Below are 24886 nucleotides of genomic sequence, written 5' to 3'. Positions count from 1 at the left end.
GCTCCCTGGGGACCTCCCACTCCGCTCTTCTGAGCTGGGGCTGGTGAGAATCCCAGGTGAGGACAGGTCCCGGTCTGGCCATCCAAGCCCGAGGCCCTCTTCTGTCTCTCTGCCTGTGCTCCCCCGGCTTCCTGCGGGGTCCTCAAGACCCTTCCTTACATTTCCGTAGTTTGAGTTCCCTCTAAACAGTCTGGGACCCACTTCTGAAAGTCTAGTGTGCGACTGACTGAAGCCAGCAGGAGGGAGAGACCCCACGTGGCACCAGGGGCTGCCCTGCTGTGCTACACCCTCACCATGGCCCAGGCGTCTGCCAACTCCAGCTCAGGGTCTTTGTGCAGCCCACAGACTAAGAGTGAATGGTCTGGACATTTTAATGGTGGTGGTGGTGCAAAGAAGAGAAGGACTCCATGACCTGCCAAGTGTCTGCCACGGCCAGGCCTGCGCGTGCATGAAGTTTTACTGGGTCGCCGGAGACTCGCTTGCTGGGATGCAGTCCACAGTGGCTTTCTGGCCATGATGGCAGAGTGGGGCGGCCAGGACAGACTGTCTGGCTTACAGAGATGAAAATATTTACTTTCTGGTCTTTTACTGAAAGTGCCCCTGCCCGAGTGGACCAGACAGACACAGCACAAGAGATTAATATGCACTGCTGGCCCGTGAGCTCCAGGAGAAAAAGGCGGAGGAGGGGCAGACAGGGCGCTGCGGGGTGGCTTCAGACAGGTGGTGGGGAAGACCCCGCTGGCCAGGCCTGACTTCGAGGGGCCCCTGCAGGTGGCAGGAGGGAAAGGCTCGCTGCAGAGAAGCAGCAGGTGCAAAGGGGCAGAGGCAGGCAGGCGGCCACACCTGAAGAGGGCAGCCAGGAGGGCAGGGCAGGCCAGCACAGCAAGGAGGCTGCAGGAGGGGCCCAGAATTTTTTCCAAGGGCAACAGGAAACTACTGGAAGGTCCTGACCAGGGTAAGATTGTTTTTGTTTTTGTTTCTCTTATTTTTTAAAAATAGACTATTTTTTAAGCAATTTTAGGTTGCAGCAAAACTGAGCAGAAGGAAGAGACTTTCCACATATTCCCTACCCCACGGGGAAGGGTGTTTTTAAGAGCCCCTTGAGGGAGCAGGAGGGAAAACTGGCAGCCAGCTGAGACCCCTTTCCTAGCCAAGAAGAGGGTCCCAGCACAAGCCATGCCAAGTAGCACAAACCCAAAACCCAATTCACCCAAAATTAAAAACTCAATTCAACAAAGTGACAATCTTTTTTTTTTTTTTTTTTTTGGCAGTGGTGCTGGGGAGGGAACCCAGGTCCCCCGACGTGCTGGGCAAGTGTCTCCACAGGTGTCTCCCAGACACCAACCCTCAACACGGCCAGTGCACCTGAGCATGTTAATAACGGCACAGCAACCAGCACATGGCCTCCCACAACTCCAGGGCCTCACGGATCAGGACCACGCCAACAAGAAAGGAGTCAGCCAGCCTAAAGTGACTTACAGAACAGCTCTAATCAAGCTGACAGGAGGGGGTACAGAGTCGAAGGGCTAGGCAGTCCACCTCCACAAGACCTGTAGGAGCCCAGAGCCGCCCAGAAAGAGCTCCAGGCTGCAGCAAGGGGTGGGCGTGTCTCCTCCCTGGGGTGGAAACAGGGTGTGGACAGGACGCAGTTTAGAATCCACAGCCACCGCTGTCGGAGGGTGGGGGTGGGAGCAGAGGGAACTGGGGACCCAGGCAGATGGGGTCTGGGCCCACATCTGCTGCCATGGGGTAACCGCTAAGTCCCGAGTCCTAATATGGGATGACGATAACCCCAGGGAACACTGGGCAAGGTCTGGACACGTGCAACTGTCACAACTGGAGATGCTTCTGACAGAGTGGCTGGAAGCCAGGAACACTGCTCACCACCCTGCCATGCCCAGGACATTGGGCCAGCCTGCAGGCAGGGCAGGTGAGAGGCCTGGCAGGCAGGGCAGGCAGCCGGAGCCCCGGGGAGGCCCCCCTTCCTGAGCGAGTCCCCCCCCCAGCGTAGCAGTGCGGTGTGCCTTGTGCCTCCAGTGCTCAGACAGGTGAAGTGACCTGCCCAGAGGAGGCAGCTGCACCCAGGTCTCAGATCCCACAGACTGCAGGGCATAGAACAGAGGCCAGAAACTCCGCTGCCAGGGCCGACCGACCACATGCAGTCCCTCCTCCATTGTCCAGTGTCCTAAAACACTGACAGAAGCAGAGCCTCTGGGGAAGGACAGGTCTGAGGGCCCCATCAGGCAGCCATGTGGCAGGTCTGTGGAGGTGGGGGGGGGGGTGAGGGCTGGCCATCTGTCAGGCTGCCCAGCACAGGCATCCTCTCCACAGTTCTCCAGCTGTCCACTGCTCTCTTCCCAGGGGCCTTGGGAAGGGTTTGATGCTCCTCACTTTGGCCTCTGAGCAGTGACTGGCCCAAGGTCACACAGCTTTGAGTTTGTAACCACGCACTCAGATCTCCCAGGAAGAGCCACCCAGAAACGTTCTTTTCTTATTGGGGTGGGGGCTATGGATGTGCCAGGATTGAACCACTAAACCATTGAGCACACGCCCAGCCCTACTTTGTATTTATTTAGAGACAGGGTCTCACTGAGTTGCTTAGCACCTCGCTTTTGCTGAGGCTGGCTTTGAACTTGCAACTCTCCCTGCCTCAGCCTCCTGAGCCACTTGGATTACTGGGATTATAGGCATGCAGAACTACACCCAGGTCCAGCCCATTTTATTTTTTATTTTAAGACAGGATCTTGCTAAATTGCTGAGACTGGCCCCAAACTTGCCATCCTCTTGCCTCAGCCTCTAGAGTCCCTAGAATCACAGGCACATGCCACCGCACCCAGCCAGAAATGTTCTCTTGCCCACTCCTCAGTCTCCACAGTACACAGTGCTCAGTCCCAGGGCTGAGCCTAGGGCAGCTCACCTCCTAGCCCACTACACTCTAAAGTGGATGACCTTCAATGCATTCCCCCCACTAAAACTCAGGTCCCCAGGGGTTAAGGTCCCTCCTCCCAATCTTGGGGGGGGGGGGGGGCTCCACACCCAACCTCCCAGGGCCAAATGAGCCCTCCTCCTTGGTAGGAGCCAAGGATAGATGGTCCCCCAGCGCTGAGACTCCCTGCCTTCCAGGGGAAGGGGCGGGGCACAGGACAAATGGGGGGAGGGGGGCTGAGCACCTGCAGGGAGGCAGGGTGGGCACAAGGGGTCCACAGAGTCTGGGCTCCTGCAGGAAGCCACAGGGACTGAGGACAGGTCTTTGCTAAGAAGAGACAGTAAAGTATGACAAAGGAGGTCGTCTGCCACACCTTAAGCTCTAGGACTTAAGGTCAGCTTAGCAGCCCACTCCCCGTAGAGGAAAGGATTAGGAGATTCAGACAATCAAGACTCTCAAGACTCGTGTCAACTCTCAGTGATCACGCACGTGTGCACGCACTCACAACGGGGCCTGACACAGCACACACTTCCACACATAACACCAAGCACCCTGCAGCCTTTGTGCAACGGAACCTCCACCACTTCCTTCCCTCCCCCACGGTGACCTCCACCAGGCCAGGACGGTCTGACCCTCCCAGTGTCCCCGGCACCTGGTGGGGGGAAGCAGCAAGACTTGCACAGTGTCCAATCAGAGACGCGGAAAGAGGGCCGGCAAGTTTTAGAAATCCTTGCTCAACAAGGAGCATCAAAAGTTGACTCTACCAGTTTACACTCCGTCCTTCGAGGATTTCAAAAAATAAAAGGCAGAGGGGCTGCCTAGAGCTTTTGTAGGGGGCAGGGAGAGGCTGTGGGGCCGTCCTGGAGGCTCAGGAGGCAGCTATTATTTGAGAATTAGGGGAGTCATTAGCCCTGGCAAAGCTCTGATAAAAGCCCAAAGGAGTCATCTAATGAGCCCACTTTAGAGTAGGTGCTGTTTTAGACTTCGCCAACCTGGAGACAGTGGGATACCTGGCTGTTGGGACAGAGGGGTGGGGTAGGACACCAAGCCCTTTGCATCCCACCATCCTCAGACCCTAAACAGCGCTGGCACAGGAGAGGACCCAAAGGGGCACGCTCAATAATTGCCGCTGACACAGTCACATGGGAAAAGATACTCTTTCCATATTGCAAGATCGCTGAGCTCCGCTGAGCTGAACCACCTTTTCCCGGTGCCTAAGTGGACACAGACCCCCCACTTGGCCTGATGTCACCGCACCCACTGAGCAGACCCAGGCCCTGGCAAACCCCAGGACGGTAACATTTCAGAACGAATCCGTCCCCAGCTGCCAGAGGGATGTCCACAAGGGACCACACTAGGGTGGCTGCGGGAGCAACAGCACGATTATCTCTAGAGAAGGGGCTTCCTCGAGATGGTGATCGGGCTGCAGGGGGAGGGATGGGGGCACGCGTCTCGAGCTGCGAGCGCATAACAAGTAGATTCCTTTTTTTAATCCAAAAAAAAAAAAAAAGAGCCCAGATTGCACGCTTATTGGGGGGATGCGGGGCGCAGGGGGGGGCGTGTTTGGAAGCCGCGACGGCACAGCAGGTTGACTCGCGGAGGGGGTGGGAGCGGTGACAGGCACCAGGGGCCGCCGAGTGTCCGCGCCGGGCGCTTCCCCTCAGCCTCTCGGGAGCCCCGGGGGCCGGAAACGCCGGGGGCGCAGCCGAGGGCCCGGGGTCTTTTCCCCCTTTCCCTTCCTTCCTTCCTCTCTCCCGCTCCCTCCCTCTCTTTTTCCTATTGTAATTATCATTAGGATCACTTCGAATAATAGAGAAGGAGGGCCCGCGGCCGGGCCACCCACGCTGTCACCTTTTGTGCCGCCCGGCCCGGCCGCCTGGGCTCGGCCCCGCGCGCCCCGGGCCCGGGAAGGGGCGCCCCCGCCTCCGCCCTGGGCGCGTCCCGCCTTTGTCCGGCCCGCCGCCCCGGCCGCAGCCCCGCGGGCGCCCAGGACCGGGCGGTTAACGCCCCCAACTGCCTCGCCGGCCGGGACAAAGCGCGGCGGCCCGGCCGAGCAGGCCGCGCCCGAGGCCTGGGCCTCGAGTCCCCGGCGCGCCCGCAGCTCCGAGCCGCGGCGCGGGGGCGGCATGGCGGCGGCGGGGCCCGCGCTCGTACGCGGCCGGCTGCCGGCCTCCCCGCGGGCTCACCTGAGGTGGCGCGCGCGGCCCGGTCCGGAGCAGCGGCGCGCGCTCCCCCGCCCTCGGCGTCGCACCCCCAGGCCCCGCTCGGGCCGAGCCCCGCTTGGTCGCTGGCGGCCGAGCCCTCCGCGAGCGCCCCGGGGGGGGGCTTATGAGGCGGCGCGCCAGCTCCGCCCCGGCTGCCATTGGCCGCGGAGCCCACGCCCGCGCGCCCATTGGCTGCGGCTGACAGCTCCGCCCCTCCCCTCCACCGGGCCCATCAACACCGCACGGCCCGCCCACCGCGCGCTGCGATTGGGAAGGAGCAGGCACCAGCCTTGCCTCCTCATTGGCCGTACTGCAGGGACACGCCGGCGCCCACTCACGTGCCCACTGACCGGCTCCGCTTTCATTGGATACAACGCACGCCAGCCAAAGCGGCCGAGACCAACCGAATGGTGACTGTGCCTCGGATTGACAAGGGCGCCTCAGGGACCGCCCAACGACCCTCACGGAGGGAAGCAAGTATTGGCTTGCAGGATCGGCCCCAGGCGCCGACTGGCTGGGGTGGGTGCCAATCACTGCCCGATGGCTCCGGATCCCGCCCTGGTTATCAGGCGGCGGCTGAGTACGTGAGAACCAGCACAACATCAGCACCGGGCCCGGAGCTCTTCAGAGGGGGTTCGAGAACCGGCGCCGGAATTTGGGCGCCGAGTTCCATAAACCTGAGACGTGCCGAACGCGGAAACAGAGCACCAAAAGCAACGTATTTTGCAAAGGAGAAGGACTGAGGACTGGCAAAATATAGGGTCCACCAACAAGCATTCACACCCCCAAAGCAGGTCAGCAAACCTTTGCAAAAAAGGGCCAGGCCTTCGGAATCAAGTTGGGTGTCCGCCCAACAAGTTTCCTAAGGTGTAGGGAAGGAGACGAGTTTGGTCCTTCTTTATTTGGGTGGAAGCTTAGCCGGACCCCATGCCTCCCTGGGGTGGCCTCCAGCGAAGTCAGCTTGCTGAGCCTCGGTTTCCCCTGTGAAATGGACTTGACAACATCCACATACTGCCTGCTCCCCTTCTGGGGATGTTGTAGGAATTAAGTGGAGCGAGGCACGCGTTTCTCATGTTCTCAGTTGTCCTCCTTTGCAAAATGAGTTGCCTTGGTTTCTGTCAAGCTTAGCCCTGCAATTTGGAAACTCAGTACCCAATTCCAGCGATAAGCCTAGAATCGCCCTCCCTGCGCATTCTGGGCCAGAGTGTGATTTTGTGGCTTCATATATAGCCAGCATTTAATAAAGGCTTGACATCATCATCATCATTGCGTTCTGGACCAGGCAGGGGTGTGGGCATGCTCCCATTTTGCTGGTAAGGACAGGGGTGTAAGTGGGGCAATTTGACTTTTTCTAGTTGTAGATAAATAAAAATAGAGATAATGTGTATTTTTTTTTTTAACGTGGTGCTGATTGAACGCAGTACCTCTGGCTTGAGGCAAGCACTCTACTACTGAACTGCAGCCCATTGACTTTTTCTAAAACACAGCAAGCAGTTCTCCCAGAAAGTGGTGCCACTCTGAACCATTTGCACACTACAGCTGCTAATATTGTGCTCTAAATATCTATCTGTAGGGGATTGGGTAAGTAACTTGGGGCATCTGGTACTCTGGGGTACTGTGTAGCAGCTGGAGGGTGGGGGATGGGGATGGGGCAGATCTGCATCTCACAGCACTGTCCTGGCCTATCTCCGCGGCACTGTGGCTGAGCAGCTGTAGAATGGCTCTGTGTTCAACAAGACATCATGGAAACCTGGGAACCAGGACCATGGAGTTTCTGGGCACCATAGTGTCAGGTGCCCAGAAAATGCACCCCCAAGCTGAGAAGGCTAAATCTTTGGGGAAGGAGAAGAAAGTTTCATGCTTAGTAAAGTCAAAGGAGATTTGAGTCTGTTCTGGGTGTTTAAAATTCCTGTGGGACCACATTCATGTAGTCCTTGTGGAATTTAAATTTAATTTTAAAAATAGCAAATAGTAAATGCCTTCGAGAAGCTCCCAAACCAGTGGGGAACACAGGCGTGGGATGGGACGGCATCCCAGGCAGCCCTTCTCCTAATTCTAAATGTTTTGGAATTCAGACTGAAATTTTTATTTCTTAGAAGAACTTAGTAGATTGCTTAACTTTTAAATAGCATCTCTTATGTGAAAAAAAGTTAGCATTAACAACTGTTGAATCTAGAGATGGGGTACATTTGAGGGATTACTAAGTAATTCAATTTTTTTGTTTTCACGTTAGGGGGCTGGGGTTGTGGCTCAGAGGCAGAGCGCTTGCCTCGCACAGGTGAGGCACTGGGTTCGATCTTCAGCACCAGATGAAAATAAATAAAACAATTTTCATGTTAGGAAAAGATTCGTCTTTTTTCCATTCTTTGCAGACATACAGATCTCATGGCAGCCTGGGGCCAGGAATCCTGCTTGGCGATCTCTCCCTAAAAATGGCATGAGACCCTCTTGGCCCTGGTCCTGAGATATCATAGTCAGCAGAACCAGTGCTCAAGTTCCAATTGTCTCCATCCTTCATTTCCTGAGGTGTAGAGCCAAGAAATGGCCACTGTTTTACAAAGATTCCCCTCCCCTATGGGTTAATTTCATGCATGGAAAAAAAAAAAAAAGCATGGCCAGATGCAGTGGCACATGCCTATAATCCAGGTGGCTCAGGAGGCTGAGGCAGGAGGATCATGAGTTCAAAGCCAGCCTCAGCAACAGCAAGGCACTAAGCAACTCAGTGAGACCCTGCCTCTAAATAGAATACAAAATAGGGCTGGGGGATGTGGCTCAGTGTCCTGTTCAATCCCTGGTACCCGCCCCCACACACACACACACACAAAGGACATTTGGATCCCACATTTAAAATATAAATTTTAAAAATATACTGAGGAGGCCTGGGGTTGCGGCTCAGCAGTAGAACCCTAACCTAGCATGTGTGAGGCCCTGGATTTGATCTTCAGCACCACATAAAGATAAATAAAAGTTATATGTCCAACTACAACTAAGAAATAAATATTTTTAAAAATATATACCAAGGAGAGCATGGTGCTATATGCCTATAATCCCAGCTACTCAAGAGGCTGCGGCATGAGAATCCAAAGTTCAAGGCCAGCCTCACTCAGCAAGATACCCTGTCACAAGACAGGTCTGAGGAAACAGCCGTGATAGAGAACCCCTAGGGTTAAATCCCCAGCTCCCCAGTGTGGTGCCAGAAAATAAAATCACAAATGCATTTCTGGGGGTCCAGTGGGAGAAGCCCCTGCCAGGCTGATTCCCTAGTCGACGGATCTGGTGACACCTACTTCAGGCAGAGCTCGTCCCCTCGCACCCTGTTCTGTCCGCAGAAACCTAGGTGAGGACGGGGTTGCTGCAGGAAGGAGCAGGGCCCCCACAGCTTTCTGGGAGACCACACCCCTTCCAGCCGGACCTCCTGCCCAGGGTGGAGTCAGGTAGGCCTGGGGCCCAGGGGCAGAGTGGCGGAGGGCAGTCCTGGGCCCTGGCGTGACCAGGCTCGACTGGCGAGTCTGCACTGATCCTCTCTCTGGCCCAGTAGAGAAAGTCGGGGTGTGGCTCCTCTGGGCGGCCCTCACACTGCGACTGCCCACCCACAGCACAGACCGCAGTGGCCACACTGCAGAATGTCCGACTGGACTAGAACATTCCAGGACTGAGCCCGGCAAGCTGCCTGGAAGGGTCCAGGAGTAGACACTTGGCTTGTGGACCCCGTGGTTTCTGACGGCCCTACTCAATTCTGGTTGCAGCATGGACATCGCCACAGGCCACAGGCGGGCCTCACTGGGTGTGCTCGGGTCACTTTATCTATAGGGGCTGGGCTCAGTGGCAGAGCGCTTGCCTGGCATGTGAGGCACTGGGCTCGATCCTCAGCACCACACACAGATAAATAAAATAAAGGCCCGTCAACAACTAAAAAATATCCCAAAAAACCCTGCAGCCAGCTCCACTGAGAACGGTGGGCGGACAGCCCGGCACCCTGACATCCTGAGCTGCAGCCAGGACCCTCGCAGAGGCCGCCTCCCAGGTCTGCTGCCATCTGCACAGTGCGGGTGACGCTCCTGCCTGGCTTTCTCTCCTGGGGTTTGTGAAGAGAGAAATGAGATCATTGGTGCAAGTGGCAAAGAGGACGCACGATCAGACCCATCTGTGGAGAAGGTTTATTCTGAGAATCTACAGTCTGGACAAAGAACATTGAACTTCAGAAAAAGCCTACACAGGTCTCGGTCGGTGCTTCTTCCCTAACTCGTCAACAATCTAGCAAGGAAAAAAAGCCCTTTCAAAACCCTCCTGCTCCAGTCTGTCTGCAGTTCTGATTGAAAACATCCCAGTTCCATTGAGGTATTAGCTGCAAACTTTGGTAAAGTTAGAAAAATTAACAAACCATTCAAAAAAAAATACAAAATTAAACAAAAAGCCAACACAAACCAACCCTAAATTATATCTTTCTTGGTACATATACAGTAACTACAAAAAAATTCATTTAAAAATGTGTTCTTTAAAAAAAAAAAAAAGAAAAGAAAAACCCTCTCTAACTCTCAATCACAAACTGAATTTAAAGGATGGCTAGACCCAGACCATCCGATACCCACCCAGCGCTGGGAAGAACTGGACGGCCACAGTGTGCAGAACCCGGTTCACTTTCCAACAGTTCAGTGCTGAAAGCAAAGAGCCCCGTCTCTGGAAAGCGGGAGCCAAGGCACTTGGACGCGGCTGGGGGCGGCCTCCCCAGCTCCGGGGAGCGAGTCCAGCTGAGGTAGCTCCCGGGACAGGGGCTCCAAAGGCGGGTCGCAGGCACCAGGGGAACGCCGAGGGTGTGCCCGTGGCCCGGAGGCCGTCCTCTTTTAGGACTTCTTGGCGGTCAGCTGGGCCACCGAGCCCAGGGCCAGAGACCACCTTGCTGGCCGCAGGAAGAGGCGCTGGCTTTGACTGGGGGCCAGAGCCACGAACCTTGCAGAGATTGTTCTAGGCAGCTGGGACCTTGCTGGTCGGTGGCGGGAACCTCGGAGGACTTCACAGCGGTAACCGACGCAGCTCCCAGGCCACGTGGTTGCCAAGTCCATCCTCAAACATTGGGGTTGTTTTTTTCCCGTTTTGCAGATACATTGCAGGCTTTATATATCAAAAGCTGAACCCAACACTGAGAAATCCAACTTCCAGCCAGAACATGAAATTCCTGAAAATGCATGGTTTGTTTAAAGAAAAAAAAAAAAAAGGAAGACAAGCCTTTTTAGGGAGACTACACATTAAGTTAAGCCACTAAAACAGAACCGGGGAGAGAGCCCCACAGGGAGGGGCCGCCAGGAAGTGCTTGGGCATCACCGGCCGTTGCCGTAGCCGGGGAAGAGCTGGTGCAGGACGGTCTGCAGCGGCTGGTTCACCTGCATGGCATAGCCCCGGCCCAGGTCATAGCGGCAGGCCGGGCAGCTGAACACCTGGGCGCGGAAGGACCTGTCCAGGCAGTCCTGCAAGACACACAGCAGGGAGAAGCTCTGTGTCCAGCTCCCCTGGCTGGAGAGAGTATCTCCCCAAGGCCAATAGTAGTAGCTGCCTTCTCACGAGGCAGAGGTCCCCCCTGACCCCAGGCTTACTCTTCAGCATCTGCTATCCACCCCAGCCCAGTGTCCCAGGGTGTGGACAAGCCTTTGCACTGCGGTCATACCACCTGCCAGGCTTATCACTGCCTTCGAGGGCCTTCCCAGATGCCCCACCGGGCCAGACCTACCAGCTGCCCTGTCTGTCCTCACAGCACACCTGCCTCCCCGGCAGCCATCCCGCCCGGGCTATGCTCACGTGGAACAGGCAGACGAGCCTGGGGACCAGGGCTGCGACCCACGAACCCTCAACACAAACACAGTCTTGGCCCTCAGTGGTGCTGGCAGCACACACCAGGGGAGGAGAGGCCTGCTGAGGCCCATCTGAGGGCCCACTCCAGCCTCCTGACCTCCCTGCCCCTCAGCCTCACTGCTCTAATGACCTCCCTGCCCCTCAGCCTCACTGCTCTAAGGACCTGGGACGCTGCTCCCCACCACAGCCACTTCCTGTCAGGCTAAAGCCACCTCCTCCAGAAAGGCCTCCTTCTGCCCTCAGCGCTCCCTCCCCAGACCTCAGGCAGCCGCAGCCACCTTGCCCTGCCCTGGGCCCCCAGCCAGTAAAAGGCCAGCAGAGGAGAAAGGCAGCTCCAGAGGCTGGCGGGTGAGGCTGGGACAGCCAGAGCCCGGGGTTCAGAGCAGAGGAGCACCAGGACAGGAGGACCCAGCGAGGCCAGAGCCACCAGCAGGACCTGGGGAAGGGACACTGGGCAGACAAGCTGTGGGCAGGGGTGGCTCCTCCCGCCCTCACCTTGCACACGTTGTGCTGGCACACGGTGGTGACGGGCCGGAACACCAGCTCCTGGCAGCAGATGCACTGGAAAGTCTCCTCCACCTTGCTCAGGAACACCTGAAACCAGGGGGCGTGAGCCGCAGGCCTGGCCGGCAGCCACCCTCCAGGCTCTCGGGAACCAGAGGCACCACGCTGCCCAGGGGCCGTGGCCAGACCTCCGTCATTCGGAGGACAGGCCCAGAGAGGAAGCCTCACCCGGGTCCCTGCACCAGGGTGGCAGGGCCGGCCAGCTGGGCCACCAGCACAGCCCAACAGGCGCCGTGGAGTCGGGCCAGGCTCAGGGAGGCCACGGGGAGGTCCACAGAGCAGGCCAGCTCCGCGGACCACGGGGCCAGAGCAAGTGGGAAGACAGGGGGACCTCCAGGGTACCCAGCCCCGCCCTGGGGTCTGCAAATATGTCGCCTTACAAGGCCCAAGGGAGTGTGCAGATGGGTCCAGGAGGAGACACCCACCCCACAGGGTGCCTTGCGGTGCTGGGAAGGGGGCCAGACAGGCTCCAGCCCAAGGTGCCCCAGGAGGGCAGAGGCCCTGTGACCACAGGCACCTTCAAAAACAGAAAAAGGGGCTCGGGGTTCTCCCCAGAACCACCAAAAGAACCAGTCCTCGGGCGGGCGGGGCTCCGCTGTAGGGCACTGGCCTGGCATGTGTGACCCCTGGCTCGACCTGGGTTCGAGCCTCGGCACCACATAAAAAATAAATAGATAAAAATAAAGGAGTTGCACCCATTGGGATAAAAAAGAACCAGTCCTGGCACACTTGACCTTGGCCCCGTGGCCTTGGTGGCCTCTGGGCCTTGGTACCTGGCAGCAGAGGCCGCGCTGTTCAGGCCCCTGGGCCACTCACAGCAGCCCCCGGCGGAGCCAAGCCCGGAGGACGAGGACGGACTCCCGCAGGGAACCCCCAGGGCACCCCCAGGGCAGGTCTCAGGCTTGGGGTGATGCTGAAGGTGACCCGAGGACAGCCAGCTCCCGCCAGGACAGGGCAGAGGCAAAAGATGCTCCGACGGTCACTCACAGCGACCCCTCAAGGTCACTAGCCCCACTGAGGGCAGAGGGAGCAAAAGGGATGTCCCTGGCTGGGTGGCTCCTCAGGAAACCAAAGGAAGAACCAGCCACCACCACAAAGTCCCCAGGATGGCCCTAAGGGAGCTGAGCTGGACCTGCAGCTCGCGGCCTGCCTGCGGAGACACAGCCACGCCCACAGGGAAGGGGACGCCCAGGTGTGTGCCGGAGGGGCCCAGCCAGGGCGCCTGCTGCTCACCACAGGGAAGGGCACACCGCACGGGCCACAACACAGGGACACTGCAGCCGGGTGTGCCAGACACGGCAGGACATACTGCAGGTCACCCCTAGGACGTCCAGAGTCTCAGCCAGAGCCAGAGCCAGAGCCAGCCTGATTGGCTACGAGTGGCGGGAGCCGGTGGGGGCAAGGTTCCGGGGGAAGGTGGGAGGACACATCCCACCCCAATGTCTCTGAACTATGTGCTCACACACGCTAAGTGACAGCTGTGGGTGACATCTCCTACTCACCGGGCCGTCCTTGAGGGAGCGGAGGACCTCACCCCACAGCTTGGCGTTGGCCTTGTCCTCGCCGATGAGGCTGCGCTGCTGGGCCGTCAGGCTGTAGGGCTCCAGCCTCGTCTTCTTGGCGGCGCGGGTCGCGGGACCCCCCTGGCCTGGGGGAGAGAGGGGTCAGGAGCGGCGGGCACCCCTGCAGGGCCGCGGAGCTCGGCGGTACCCACCTGTGGACTTCCGCTTCCACTTGCCCTTGCCCTGCGGGGGGGACGCGCAGCCCGCGGCTGCCCTCTTGCGGTTCTCCTTCTCCCTCTCCCTGTTGGCCAGGGCTTGCAGGTAGCCCTCGGGGTACTGGAGGGGGAAGGGCAGGGGGCGGTTTCAGGCTGCGGACCCTCGAGCGGTCACAGGCCAACCAGAGACGGGCCCACGTGCGCTGCTCAGTGCACCCCCGGCCCTGCCTCCACAGGTACCAGATGCCACCCCCCGAGAAACTCGGGTGGACGGGGCGGCTCCGCCCAGCCCAGTGCCACTCCTGGAAGACAGCAGCAGGACGTGGATGAGCACCCGCTGCCTAGGCACCTGGCCCCACCCGGGACTGCCCTGCAAGGTGGGACCGCTCACCTGCGCCCCAGCCCAGGCAGGCACCTCACACCAGGCCCCACTCGGCCCTGGCCGTCGCGTGACCTGGCGCCACAGGAAGCCTGGCCCACGCACCGCAGCCCACCAGCTGGCGCCGGGCGGAGTGGGTTCCTCACTCCCGACCGCACGGATTGGTTGTCACCCTGGTTCCAAGGCCACCCACTCCCGTCCGACTCTCCAGTGTTGTTTATCAAGAAACCCTCGACTGACACCGAAGTCCCCAGTTTTCAGTCCTGGGAACATTTCAACGCAGGGACACAGGGCTGGAGCCCAGGAGGTGCAGGACACCCCGTCTGGACAAGCACAGCAGCTGCGGCCTCTCCGACATGCTCGGGGCGCAGCAAGACCAGTCACAAGGCTCCTGCTCCTGCAGGAGCTCAAGTCCCCCTCCCTCCATCTGCCATTCCCTTCCCAGCGCCCGGGCTTCTGAAATTCCCCTGCTGCACAGACCTGTCCAAAAACACCCCTTGTGACGCCCAGGGGTAGGTGCTGTCCGGCAATTAAGATTCCTTAAATAGTCCTCGGCCTTCAGCTGCAGCCCCGAGGGGAGGAGCAGGACCCCGTCCCGGCGGCGGGGGCAGGGAGCTCCCAGGCCTGTCCTCCCCACAGCACAGCCACAGTCTGCTCTGCCCCAGGATTCACGCATGAGGACCCAAGTGTCACCTGCACCTTCAACACCAGTGGCCAGAGCACTGAGGGCCACAGCCGGCAGGGAAGCCAGGCCGGGAGCCCCGTGGGCCGCAGGGTGGCCTACATGCAGCACGAGCTCAGGCCCAGAGCTGGGCCCCCGCCAGTCCACAGAGAGCCCCAAGACAGACTCAAGGCAGGACCTCGGGGGTCGCGGTGCGAGTCTCAGCCACAAGGGTCCCAAGCCAGGTCCCCACTGCACCAAGCGGCAGGCCTGGACAGCGCCAGGCCCACAGTGGCCCAGCCAGGACGCACCTGCATGGTGAGCCCCAGTCTCTTGATGCGGTCCTTCCCCTCCTTGGTCCAGGGCCCAGGCTCGTCGTCGTCCCTCCGCAGGAGGTAGCGCCACACCAGGAAGCCCGACTTGCCCTTCTCAGGCCAGTACTTCACGACCTGCGGAGGGCAGCCATCAGGCTGGGCCAGGCCAGGACGTGGGAGGCCCTCGGGGCCTGCACGCAGGGGCTGGCCGCCCGCGGTGGCTCACCTTGTAGATGCCGTCGTAGCGGTTGCCCTCGGCAGGCGCGTACTTGCTGTGCTTGCCGCCCTTCATGTTCCGCACCACTCTGACCGGCTTCCCCGACCGCCAGTCCTTGGCCTCGGCCCCTACTCGGTCGTTGATGGGGGCACTGCAGTTGAGAGCCAGCGCCCTGCGGGGACAGTCGGGCCACATGGAGACTGGAGCACACCCCAGGAGGGGCAGGAGCCTGAGCCGGGACTGGTGCTGCAAACCCGTCCCTGCAGGTGGGACTAGTGGGCTGAGCCTGCTGAACCTGGGGGCCATCGTGATCACAGCCAGCACGGCTGGGAGACCGCAGGAGGGTCTCAAGTTCAAGGCCTGCCTGGGCAACCTAGAGGCTGTCACAAAATACGGAGGGCCAGGGCGAGGCTCCGTGGTTGACGTGGTTGCCCTGGGCTCGGCTCCAGAGCCATTAAAAAAAAAAAAGGAGACCGGGTGGGCAGGCCACCAGGGGAAGATGGGCGCAGAGACCGAGTACACCAGGGACCACAGCTGCAGAGCTTGGACCTGTGGGGTCCCCAGAGGCCCAGGCCTTGAAGGCTCAAGGTGCAGGCAGCCCATTCCCTCCTGCCATGAGGGAAATGGTTCTGTCCCACCTCCCACTGTCCCTCCCAGAGGCCCAAACACCAGGCCCACCCAACCAGGGACAGGCACCCCCAGAACCCCGGGCCAGAACCCACCCCGAGGCCTCTGCTACGGCGACAGTGGGCAGAGAGACATGCCGCCGCCACCACATATCAGAATGGACCTAGACAGGTCTCCAGAGATCCGCCTTGGATCCCACAGAGCAAGCATGGCCCTGTCCACCCTGGGCCTCCCGCCTCTGGCCTCCAGCTGAGCGTGACCAGCTCTTCTTGAGCCTGGTTGGTGGATTGCTCCTGCAGCCGCAGGAACCCAACACACCACGTGGCCAGAAGGTGCAGACACAGGAGGCTTCCTGGTGACACAGGGTGGGGCTGGGCACTGCCAGGGCCAGGAGGCCACCTCATCAGGTTGGAGAGAAAAAAGCCAGTCTCTTTAGCGACAGCCCTGTTCTGCAACAGGACTCGAGAGGTTTGTGCCCAGATGTCACCCCACGTGCGGTGTCTGAGCTGCTCCCTTGGTTTCTGAAAACATGTTTTAACAGTCCCTGGGATCAGAGCGCCCCCCCAAGGAGGGTGGAGCGCCCCCCCTGGTTTGGCTACTCGGTAACCGGCACTGGCTGCTTGGGGAGACCACGTCCCCCTTCACTCTTCAGTCTCTTAGAGTAGCACCAGAAGGTCAGGAGGGACATTTACAAGGCTCTTCGTACAGAGAGCTTTTCAGACATTTGGTACCAATTTGTATTTCTACAAAAACGGAATTCTAGTCCCTGCCTTAGCACTTCTCGATACTGTGAACTTTGAAAGGACGTCTTGGACTTGGAGGCCGGTTTCACAGGGAAGTGACTGGGATCCCGCCCTGTTTCCACCCACAGGGCTCTGGCCGCTGCAGGGCACAGTTCTTCGTGGTCACTGGGCATTTCTTTTTTGAGTTATTTCCAAGTCCTTTGCTTTTGTTTTGAGACAGGGTCACACTAAGTCACCCAGGCATCTCAAACTTGCAATCCTCCTGCCTCAGCCTCCTGAGGACTTGGGGTTAGAGGTGAGAGGCACCATCCCTGACCTGGGTTTCTTCCCAGTGGTGTTTTTCCTTGGTGGAGGGCACCAGGGGTTGAGCCCAGGGGCGCGCCACCTCGGAGCCCCAGGCCCATCTTGTATTTTATCTACAGAGTCTGAGTTGCTTAGCGCCTCACTAAGTAGCTGAGGCTGGCTTTGAACTCGAGATCCTCCTCCTGAGCCACTGGGATTACGCACGCGGCCCCCGCGCCCAGCTTCTTTCAGGTTTTTGGGGTTTTTTTAAATATTTTCTCAGTTGTAAATGGACACAACACCTTTATTTTGTTTATTTTCATGCGGTGCTGAGGATCGAACACAGGCTAGGTGAGCCTATTCAATAAGAAATGACAAGAGGCCGGGCTCAGGCTCAGGGGTCGAGCGCGTGCCTAGCACATGGAGGCCCCTGGGTTTGATTCTCAGTGCTGCATATAGATAAAATAAAGGTCCATGGGAGACTAAAAATATGTATGAAAATATACATTTAAAAGAAATTTTAAAAGCCCTTTACATAGAAAAAACAATCATCGTACAGAAGGTGTCCAACTTTCCTCAACGGTCATCAGCCCTGTGTACAGGTGCCAGTGAGGCACTCTACGCGGTTTAGGTCATAAGATCTTTCCCTCTTTCCTTTAAGCTTTGTGATGAACTTCATGCCGAAAAGCCCAGCTGTCCTGTGGTCAGGGCGCGGCAACCTCCCGGCCTCTGCAGGGCAGCTGCGAGCCCCAACCCTCGCTCACACGGGGTCTGCGGTTCTTCAGCACGAGGCCCGTACCCTCAGAGCTGGAGACGATGGCCATCTGGCCTTCATGGAGAGCGGCCACTCTGTCCCTCTGATTGACCCCCACGTCCCAGCCAACACAGGAGGGGGCTCCTGGCCGCCCCCACACGCCCCGCAGGCCCCTGGCACGCACCTGTTGGTGTTGGTGAGCTTCTGGTCACAGGACTGCTCTGCAGTCCGCTTATTGCCAGAGAGGTCGCGGCCACCGCTACCTGTGTACGTGAAAAAATTCCCATGGTCCTGCAACAGATGGGAAGGGCAGTGAGCCCCCGCACAGGGCAGGTGGCCACAGCCACGCACCTGGCCTGGCCCAGCCCAGAGAGGAGAGAAGCCGGGGTGTGGAGGCCGGAACCTGGAACCCTACTGGGGCACGTGGCTGTGAGCAGACCAGCCTTCGGAGGCTGAGGCAGGGGTCCCGAGCTCCAGGCAAGACCCATCTCACAGTCAGCAGAAGGACGGGTGTGGCTCAGCAGGGCAGCAGCCCTGGGTTCAGGTCCTAGGACCACCAAGAGTGCAAAACAGCTGGGCTGATTTGAACAGTGCCCGGCAGGACCCAGCGGGACCCAGGGGACCCAGCGACGCCACGGCTGGTCAGGAACCAGGAGCAGGGAAGCACTCTGTCCAGAGGCCCCGGCCAGCGGCAGAGCTAACCGGCCACACTGCAGGACCCATTCCCAGGAGCCCCAAGGGCTCAGCCTCAAAGGCAGGAAGGAGAGCAGTGGAGCCCGCGGGAGGGGACAGTTCCAGTTTGGGAATGAGAGCAAGTCTGGAGCTGTGGTGGGGACGGCTGTGGCATGGCCACACGTGTGTGCTCAAGCTGAGGTCTTGTGACAGTCTGGGTAGGAGGGTCCCCGAGAGCTCCTGCGTTCAGGAACATCCAGAGGCCAGGTGCCTGGGCTGGGGGAGCTGTGGCCTCAACAGTCCCTGCCCACCTGAAGGGACCGACTGCAAGGCGAGCAGGTGGGCAGGGGGCGGGGCGGGGGCGGGGCAGGCTCTGGCAGGGCGACTCCACCCCACGGCCCTGCTCCCTCTCTGGCTCCCTGGCCGCCTCGGGCTGAGCGGTTCTCCATGGGGCCCTTCCGCCATGATGGCTGCCTCCCCTTGGGCCCAGAGCAGTGGACTTGGCTCCCTGTGGACTATGACCTCTGACCCCGAAAGCCCAAATCCTCCAAGTTGTTCTTGTCAGGTATTTAGGTCAGAGGGACACAAAACCTGACCGAGACATGTCCCAAGACCTCCCGTGGCCACGCAGAGCCTCAGACGGGGCCAAACACTGCCCCGAGGCGTCTCCCCGCGCTGGTCCAGTCCCTCCCTGGCAGTGACTTCTACAGCCAAGATGCAACCACAACTGTCCTAGCCTCCCGATGCCCCAGCTCACAGCCAACTCGGGGCGACATCTCCTCGGCTCAGAGGGCACGAGGCCTCCCCGGGCACTTCAGGGCCTGGGAGGGTGGGAAAGGGCGACCCAAGCACAAGCATCCCGTCTGGGACGGTCAGGGGACCACCTCGACAGCCACCGGGGAGTGACAGGAGGAAGTTCGTCCACGCGACAGCCTGGACAGGGGACGGCCACGGCAAGGCACTGGCCCTCTTGCCTCCCAGTGTGCGCTGTTCACCATGAGTCTGGGGGCTGGGAGGGTCCAGTGGGGGGACACCCGCCTGCGGGAGGCCCTGGGTTTGACTATCAGCACCACAAACAAACGAGAAAGTAAAGGCCCCTCAACAACAAAAAATATTGAAAAGTAAAATGGACTTGGGGTTCTGAGACTTAACGTGATGTTTCTGGACCACAGTGGACCCCAGGTGACCAAGACTACGGGTGGGGGAGCCCACCTGGGACAGGCACACCAGCTGAGACTATGTATTCACAACTTAAAAATAAAGCAAGGGCTAGGGACACAGCTCAGTGGGTAGAGTGGCCACTCACAAGCCCAGGCCCTGCCTGGCTTCGCCCCCAGCACCACAAAGGGAAAGGAGAAAAGGGAAATAGCAGGCCGGGCCGTGTGCGCGCCATCCTGCGGCTCGGGAGGCTGAAGCAGGAGGATCTTCAAGATTGAGGCCAGCCTCAGCCTCGCAGCAGGGCCCTTTCTCAAAAGGGGAAGGGCTGCAGTGTGGCTCCAGGGAGGGCTGCCCGGCTTCACCCCGTGACTAAATACAACCAGAACACCTCACTCACCACGTCATCCTCGTAGCCCCCGGCCAGCACCAGCGAGTAGGCCCCGTCATTGCTCCGGCCGTGGATGCCCGCCACATGAGGCCTATGGACACCCGACTCGCTGACCTGCAAACCCAGCAACAAACAAATGGGGGCTGCGGATGTGGCTCCAGCGGTCACGCGCTCGCCTGGCATGTAAGGGGCGGGGCGCTGGGTTCGATCCTCAGCACCACATACAAATAAACAAACAAAAACTAACAGATAAACATTGAAAAACTCTCTCAAAATAAAAAAAGGTACCTCTGGCCCCAACTGCGGCAGAGACCGAGGCCCCTGGACCCCACCACCTGCAGCAGCTCCCGACCCGGCCAGGCCCAACCCAGCCCCAGAGGGCACCCCTCCAGCCCGGCAGTGGGCACACAGGAGAAGCTGCGCCTCGGAGGACACTGGCCAACGGCCACCTCTGCTGGGCAGACTCGGGGTTCAGGCAGCCGCTCAGCCCAAGACGTTTAGAGCCTGTCACTGTCAGGCCTGGCTGGCTGTGGGGGCGGGGGGACACTGCCCTGAGCTCCTGGCCTGTCTGGACCTGCCGACCCCAGGGACACCCTCCCCCGCTGCCACTTGAGTGGGTCTCATCCTGGCCAATTCCATGCCAGGAAACCGGGGGGGACACAGAGTGGGTGGAGGCCAAGACCGCAGCCCAGATCCCCCAGCCCTGGTCAGCGGTGCCAAAGCAGCTGCTCCTCCACCTGGCACACGTCTGAGGGGGACAGATCCCAGCTGTCCAGTCAACCAGGTGCAGGTGCTGTCACCACAGACTGTGGCCTGGTCCAGAGCAGGCCCTGACACACACTCAACCCACCCCTGGCGACGGCAGCGCAGGAGCCCCCCGGGCTCGCCCCTCCCCGCCAGCCAAGGTGCCCTCGGGGCCTGTCCCAGCACCGCCTGTCACTGCCACGAGAAGGGCTTGGAGGCCAGCACTTGGGGGGAGCCTGCGCGGGGACCTCGGGTACCTGGACTCGGAACCGCCACATGGTGCCCACAGGGATGCCAGGGATGGGTCCGTAGTGGTTGGAGGGGACGATGGTGCACTCCTTTGTGCGTCCCACACACGCCATGCCCTGTCCGGCAGGGACACAAGGGAACCGCGTGTGAGCGCCCGCTGGAGGGGCGCGGGGCAGCGGGCGGGGCAGCGGGCGGGGCGGCGGGCGCGGGGCGGCAGCGGCCTACCTTGCCCCAATCCCGCTGCGAGGACGACGTGGCCGAGGCCATCTTGGCCTTCTTCTTGCTCTCCTTCAGCTTCTCGCCGGCCAGCACCACCTCGCTGGCGTCATTCCGACAGTCGGGGCAGTACCTGTGACCACCTGGGTGTCAGCTGGCGGACGACTGTGGGAGCAGACGCGTCCTTCCGCCTCCAGGCCGGACGCTGCCCTCCCGCCCCCATCCTTCTGCGCTGCCCCAAATGGGGACATGCAGCCCAGGACCCCACTCTGGGTCACCTCGGGGATCTCAACAGCCACATGCAACAGGGTTGACCCCCCAGGGGAAGAAGTCCTGTCCACAGCAGGCTCTGGCCCCTGCTGCTGAGGGTCCCTCCCCACAGGGACAGTGAATCAGAAGCCAGATGGGACGGGGCAAGACCCAGCAAGTGCCTCTGTCCCCCAGGGCGGGTTTCCCCACCCCACTGAGTGGGGGCAGGACAGCAGGGCTCCTGCAGGCGGGAAAGAGGGCCCAGGGCCCAGCAGGACGGCCACCTGCCCCCTGGAACACAGTGGCCAAGAAGCTGTTTTGGCACACACCATTGCAGTGAGCCCTGTGTCCCTGCCGAGTCCCAGACCTACGGGGGGCTGCAGAGAGAGCCCCCGCGGCCACCAGCCACACCTCGTGCTGCGGCCCACTCACCACTCGGGTTCGATGGGCACACTGCTGAGGGGCGGGTCGAGGCAGTCCAGGTGGAAGGCCATGTCACACTCGTCACAGATCAGCTGCCTGTCGGGGTGCTCGCGCCCCCCGCAGCTGTGGCAGGCGCAGACGCGGCACAGCTTGTTGGGGTCATCCTTGCAGTGCTTACAGGAGGGGCCGCTCTTCCCTGCACAGTGAGGCGGGGTCAGGGCGCAGGGGCGGCCGGGCGCAAGGCCCGAGCCCCCAGGGTGCGCGCACCCAGGCCCAGACTCACGTCTCGTGAGGTTGTCAGCCACAGGGCTCCCTCGGCCAGGGCACTCGATCTTGAAGACTTCGTCCACAAAGGCGATCCGACAGTTGTTGAGAGCGTCACCTCTGGGGGATGACATGGGAACATGAGAACATTCCACCAGGTTCCGTCACAGCCGGCTCACGGCTGCCTCTACGAGGGCCAGGAGGTGCTGAGGGCCTGGCGCACCTCCTGCCCATCCAATCCCTACTGAACCGCACGAGGACATGGCAAGCCAGTGTCATCCTGTGACGCACCTGGCAGGTGGTGTGCACTGCGGGAGCTCGAGCCTGACTTGGGCTCTCCACCAGAGCCAACACGGAGTCTGACCCACCTGCCCGGAAAACACCCAAGAGCCCCTTCTGTCCAGTAAACGACGCAGGATCGACACGGCCATCAGCCACACCCAGGGGGGACAACGTGCGAGGCTGACGTTTCCAGAGTCCATGTTTAGAAGGAAACGCAGGCAGAAGTGCACGTCCCCCACACACGTCCCCAGCACGGAGCGAGGGCAGAGGACGGGCCCGAGCAGCCCCGGGGCCCAGTGCTCTGCTTCCGCCCAGGCACCCAGCACGCACACGTACCCTTGGAGACAGACGCAGCAGGACAGGTGACCAGCTGCCAGGAAGACGTCTGTTCATATCGTGGACACACTGAACAGCCAGCCTCGGCGGGGAGGTGCCAGGAGAGCAGGAAGACACCCCCCCCACAGCCAGGCACTCCCCTCCCTTGCCACCGATAGAGGGCACAGCGAGAACACGACCCGAGCACCCGCCAAGAGAGTCAGCCTGCAAGAGGAGGGCGTCCACCCCGAGCAGCACAGAAGAGTCACCAAGAGAGGTCACATCCTGGGCCAAAAAACACACTTCAAGACTTAAAACCACACAGAAGATGTTCTTTGACCGTAAGGAAGTCAAACAAGAATCACTAATCAAAAGACAATGGGAAGCCAAGCAGGTAACCCCGGAGGCTCGGGAGGCTGAGGCCGGAGGATCACGAGCAGGAGGCTGAGGCCGGATCACGAGTTCAAAGCCAGCCTCAGCAACTTATCAAGACTCTAAGAAACTTAACAAGACCCTGCCTCAAAATAAAAACCAAAAAAGGGCTGGGATGTGGCTCAGTGGTTAGGTGCCCCTGGCTTCAATCCCAGGTACCAAAAAAAAAAAAAAGATAATGGGAAAACCTCTAAGCAACAATCTTCAAAATCAGCCGCAAGTCAGAGAAAGTCTCAAAAAATTTAAAATGCAATTAAGAAAACCAGTTGTGGGCGGGGTCGTGGCTCAGTGGTAGGGCGCTTGCCTAGCACGCGTGAGGCCCTCGGTTGGATCCCCAGCACCACGCAAAAATAAAAGATAAAATAAAGGAAAGCACTGTTCAACGCCATGGTCTACAGTCCTACGTCCAGCCCTAGAGAGCAGGGCTGCCCGCAACAGGCCGGAGGAGGCTGCCCAGAAGACCCATGAAAGACAGAACCACGGGACACGACAGTCGGTCCCACCGACGGGGAGGGTGGCCCTCGAGAGGGCCGAAGGAGGAGCGCGGCCCCTCTGCTCACAGGAAAGGGGCAACTCCTTCAAAACTCCAGGCACCCCGACTGGACTGCAGCAGCCCAGGACGGACGGCCTCTGGACCATTCAAGAAACCGGATTCATAAACACAATCTCCTCAAAAGTATCCAGACCCCCATGGTCACACCAGAGCCTAAAGAGGATGGGCATCGAGCTGCCCAGCTTTAGCAGGAGCAGGGGAGCGAGCGCTTCCTGCTCATGTCCTGAGGCCAGTGCTGACCAGACCAGCGACAGCCACACCAGGCTCGCACACTGACCCGTGCTCCTCGTGAACCCGCCAGCCGGGAGACGGGCATGGGGCCCTGGCTCCGTCCCAGCACCACAGAAAACAAACAAACCTCAAGACACCCACGTGCCCCAGCCGAGTGGACGGCTGGGACAGTGGTCCTCCTGCCAGGGGACGCTGGTCAGCAGCTGATATAAGCAACAGGAGCGTGTGTCCCCAGGAAGTCATGCAGAAGGGGAAGCTGACCACAGAGACCACCTGCCACCATACCCCCCACTGACGGGACGTTCCTGGCACCCAGAGGACACTGCTGCTGGCTGGAGGCGGGGCGGGGGCCACGAGAGGGTGACAGGCCAGGTGCCACACAGGCCCTATGGTCCCAGCAACGCAGAGGCAGGAGGACCCCTCAAGCCTGGGAGTTTGACAGCGGCCTGAGGGAGGGAGGAGACCGCGTCCCTACACACAGGCACAGGGGGGCAGCCCAGGCAGGGGCTCAGGCTCCGCCCCCAGCAGCCCCCTCAGGGCTGGCGGTCAGGGACCTGCCTCGGCCAGGCCCTGGGCCTCACCCTGCCCTCGGAGGATGGTCAGGGGAGACCGAAATCCCCGCTGAGGTCCCGAGCTGGCCCGGGGCGGCTCACCCGATCTTGACGTTGGCGTACAGCTCCCGCGCGGTGCGCGTCTCCCTCTTCCTGGTGATCTCGGCGTCGTACCAGAAGCCGCGCTCCTTGGGGTAGTCGGGGTTGTAGTTGAGCATGACCACCTGGCCCACCTCCAGCTCCTGCCACTTGAGGATGGTGCGGGCGCGCGCGCGGACGTCCCTGGGCCTCATGGAGACCACGCCGTTCTCGGGGTAGCTGCGAGAAGAGCGCAAGCCTGACATCCTGTGGGACCCGGAGCCACAGGGTGTCAGGCTGGGCCCTCAGCCGCCACCAAGGCTGGTGCAGAACAGGCTGCACTGCAACACCAGCTGGCCGCCAGGGCCACGCTGGAGATGCGGGGCCCACTGGGCGGCGGCGATCCTCCCGGAGGCCGGACCCTGACAGGGCTCTGGGCCTGTTCTGGAAATAGTGCGCAGATGGCATCACACCCAGGTGAGGTCACACTGGAGCAGGGTGGGCCCGGCTCTCTACCTGAGGAGACGGGGACACGCGAGGAGGTGACAGCCTAGGACAAGGGCTGCGGCACGGGGACAGGCGGGGGCAGGATTTCCTCCAGACCCTTCAGGGGCCCGCCCTGCCCACACCTTGACCTCACTCCCACCTCCAGAGGCCGTCACTGCCCTGCAGCAGGTGGAGCCACCATCACTGTGGCCCTGAGAGGCCAACACAGAGGAATCCCGGGGCGGGGCCCAGCCTCTCCCGCACAGGGACCTTGGCTCTGCACGCGAGTGTCACAGGGAGCCTCCACTCCATAAGGGCTATCCCCTAGCCACGTGGAAGGCACCGGACAGCGCAGCTCAAGGA

At 60.3% G+C, this 24886-nt stretch overlaps 2 protein-coding genes across 3 annotated transcripts in view; both read right to left on the bottom strand.

Annotated features, from left to right (window-relative positions):
- Positions 1 to 5248, bottom strand: part of KDM4B (lysine demethylase 4B) — a 114067-nt gene extending 108819 nt beyond the window's left edge. The window contains 1 exon segment of the mRNA XM_081283512.1: positions 5113 to 5248. The gene's annotated coding sequence lies outside the window, so the exon portion shown is untranslated.
- A 4055-nt stretch (positions 5249 to 9303) lies between these two features.
- Positions 9304 to 24886, bottom strand: part of UHRF1 (ubiquitin like with PHD and ring finger domains 1) — a 29755-nt gene continuing 14172 nt past the window's right edge. Inside the window, exons 5-17 of one of the 2 annotated variants that reach the window (XM_081285415.1) lie at positions 24062 to 24304; positions 21615 to 21715; positions 21341 to 21527; positions 20669 to 20792; positions 20452 to 20559; positions 19460 to 19564; positions 17417 to 17523; positions 14836 to 14998; positions 14607 to 14744; positions 13253 to 13376; positions 13041 to 13186; positions 11470 to 11568; positions 9304 to 10592 (exon numbers count right to left, since the gene is read on the bottom strand). In XM_081285415.1, coding sequence (XP_081141541.1) covers positions 10446 to 10592; positions 11470 to 11568; positions 13041 to 13186; positions 13253 to 13376; positions 14607 to 14744; positions 14836 to 14998; positions 17417 to 17523; positions 19460 to 19564; positions 20452 to 20559; positions 20669 to 20792; positions 21341 to 21527; positions 21615 to 21715; positions 24062 to 24304 — 1792 coding nt within the window. In that variant the 3' untranslated portion in view covers positions 9304 to 10445. The remainder of the gene's footprint in view (positions 10593 to 11469; positions 11569 to 13040; positions 13187 to 13252; positions 13377 to 14606; positions 14745 to 14835; positions 14999 to 17416; positions 17524 to 19459; positions 19565 to 20451; positions 20560 to 20668; positions 20793 to 21340; positions 21528 to 21614; positions 21716 to 24061; positions 24305 to 24886) is intronic. The other variant, XM_081285416.1, reaches the window with a different exon arrangement.

The sequence above is a fragment of the Spermophilus citellus genome (genome assembly GCF_964194105.1).
Source record: "Spermophilus citellus genome assembly, chromosome: 3".
NCBI classification, from domain to species: Eukaryota; Metazoa; Chordata; class Mammalia; order Rodentia; family Sciuridae; genus Spermophilus; species Spermophilus citellus.
The sequence above is the reverse complement of the archived record's forward strand: the minus strand, read 5'-3'. Positions and strand labels throughout refer to the sequence as shown.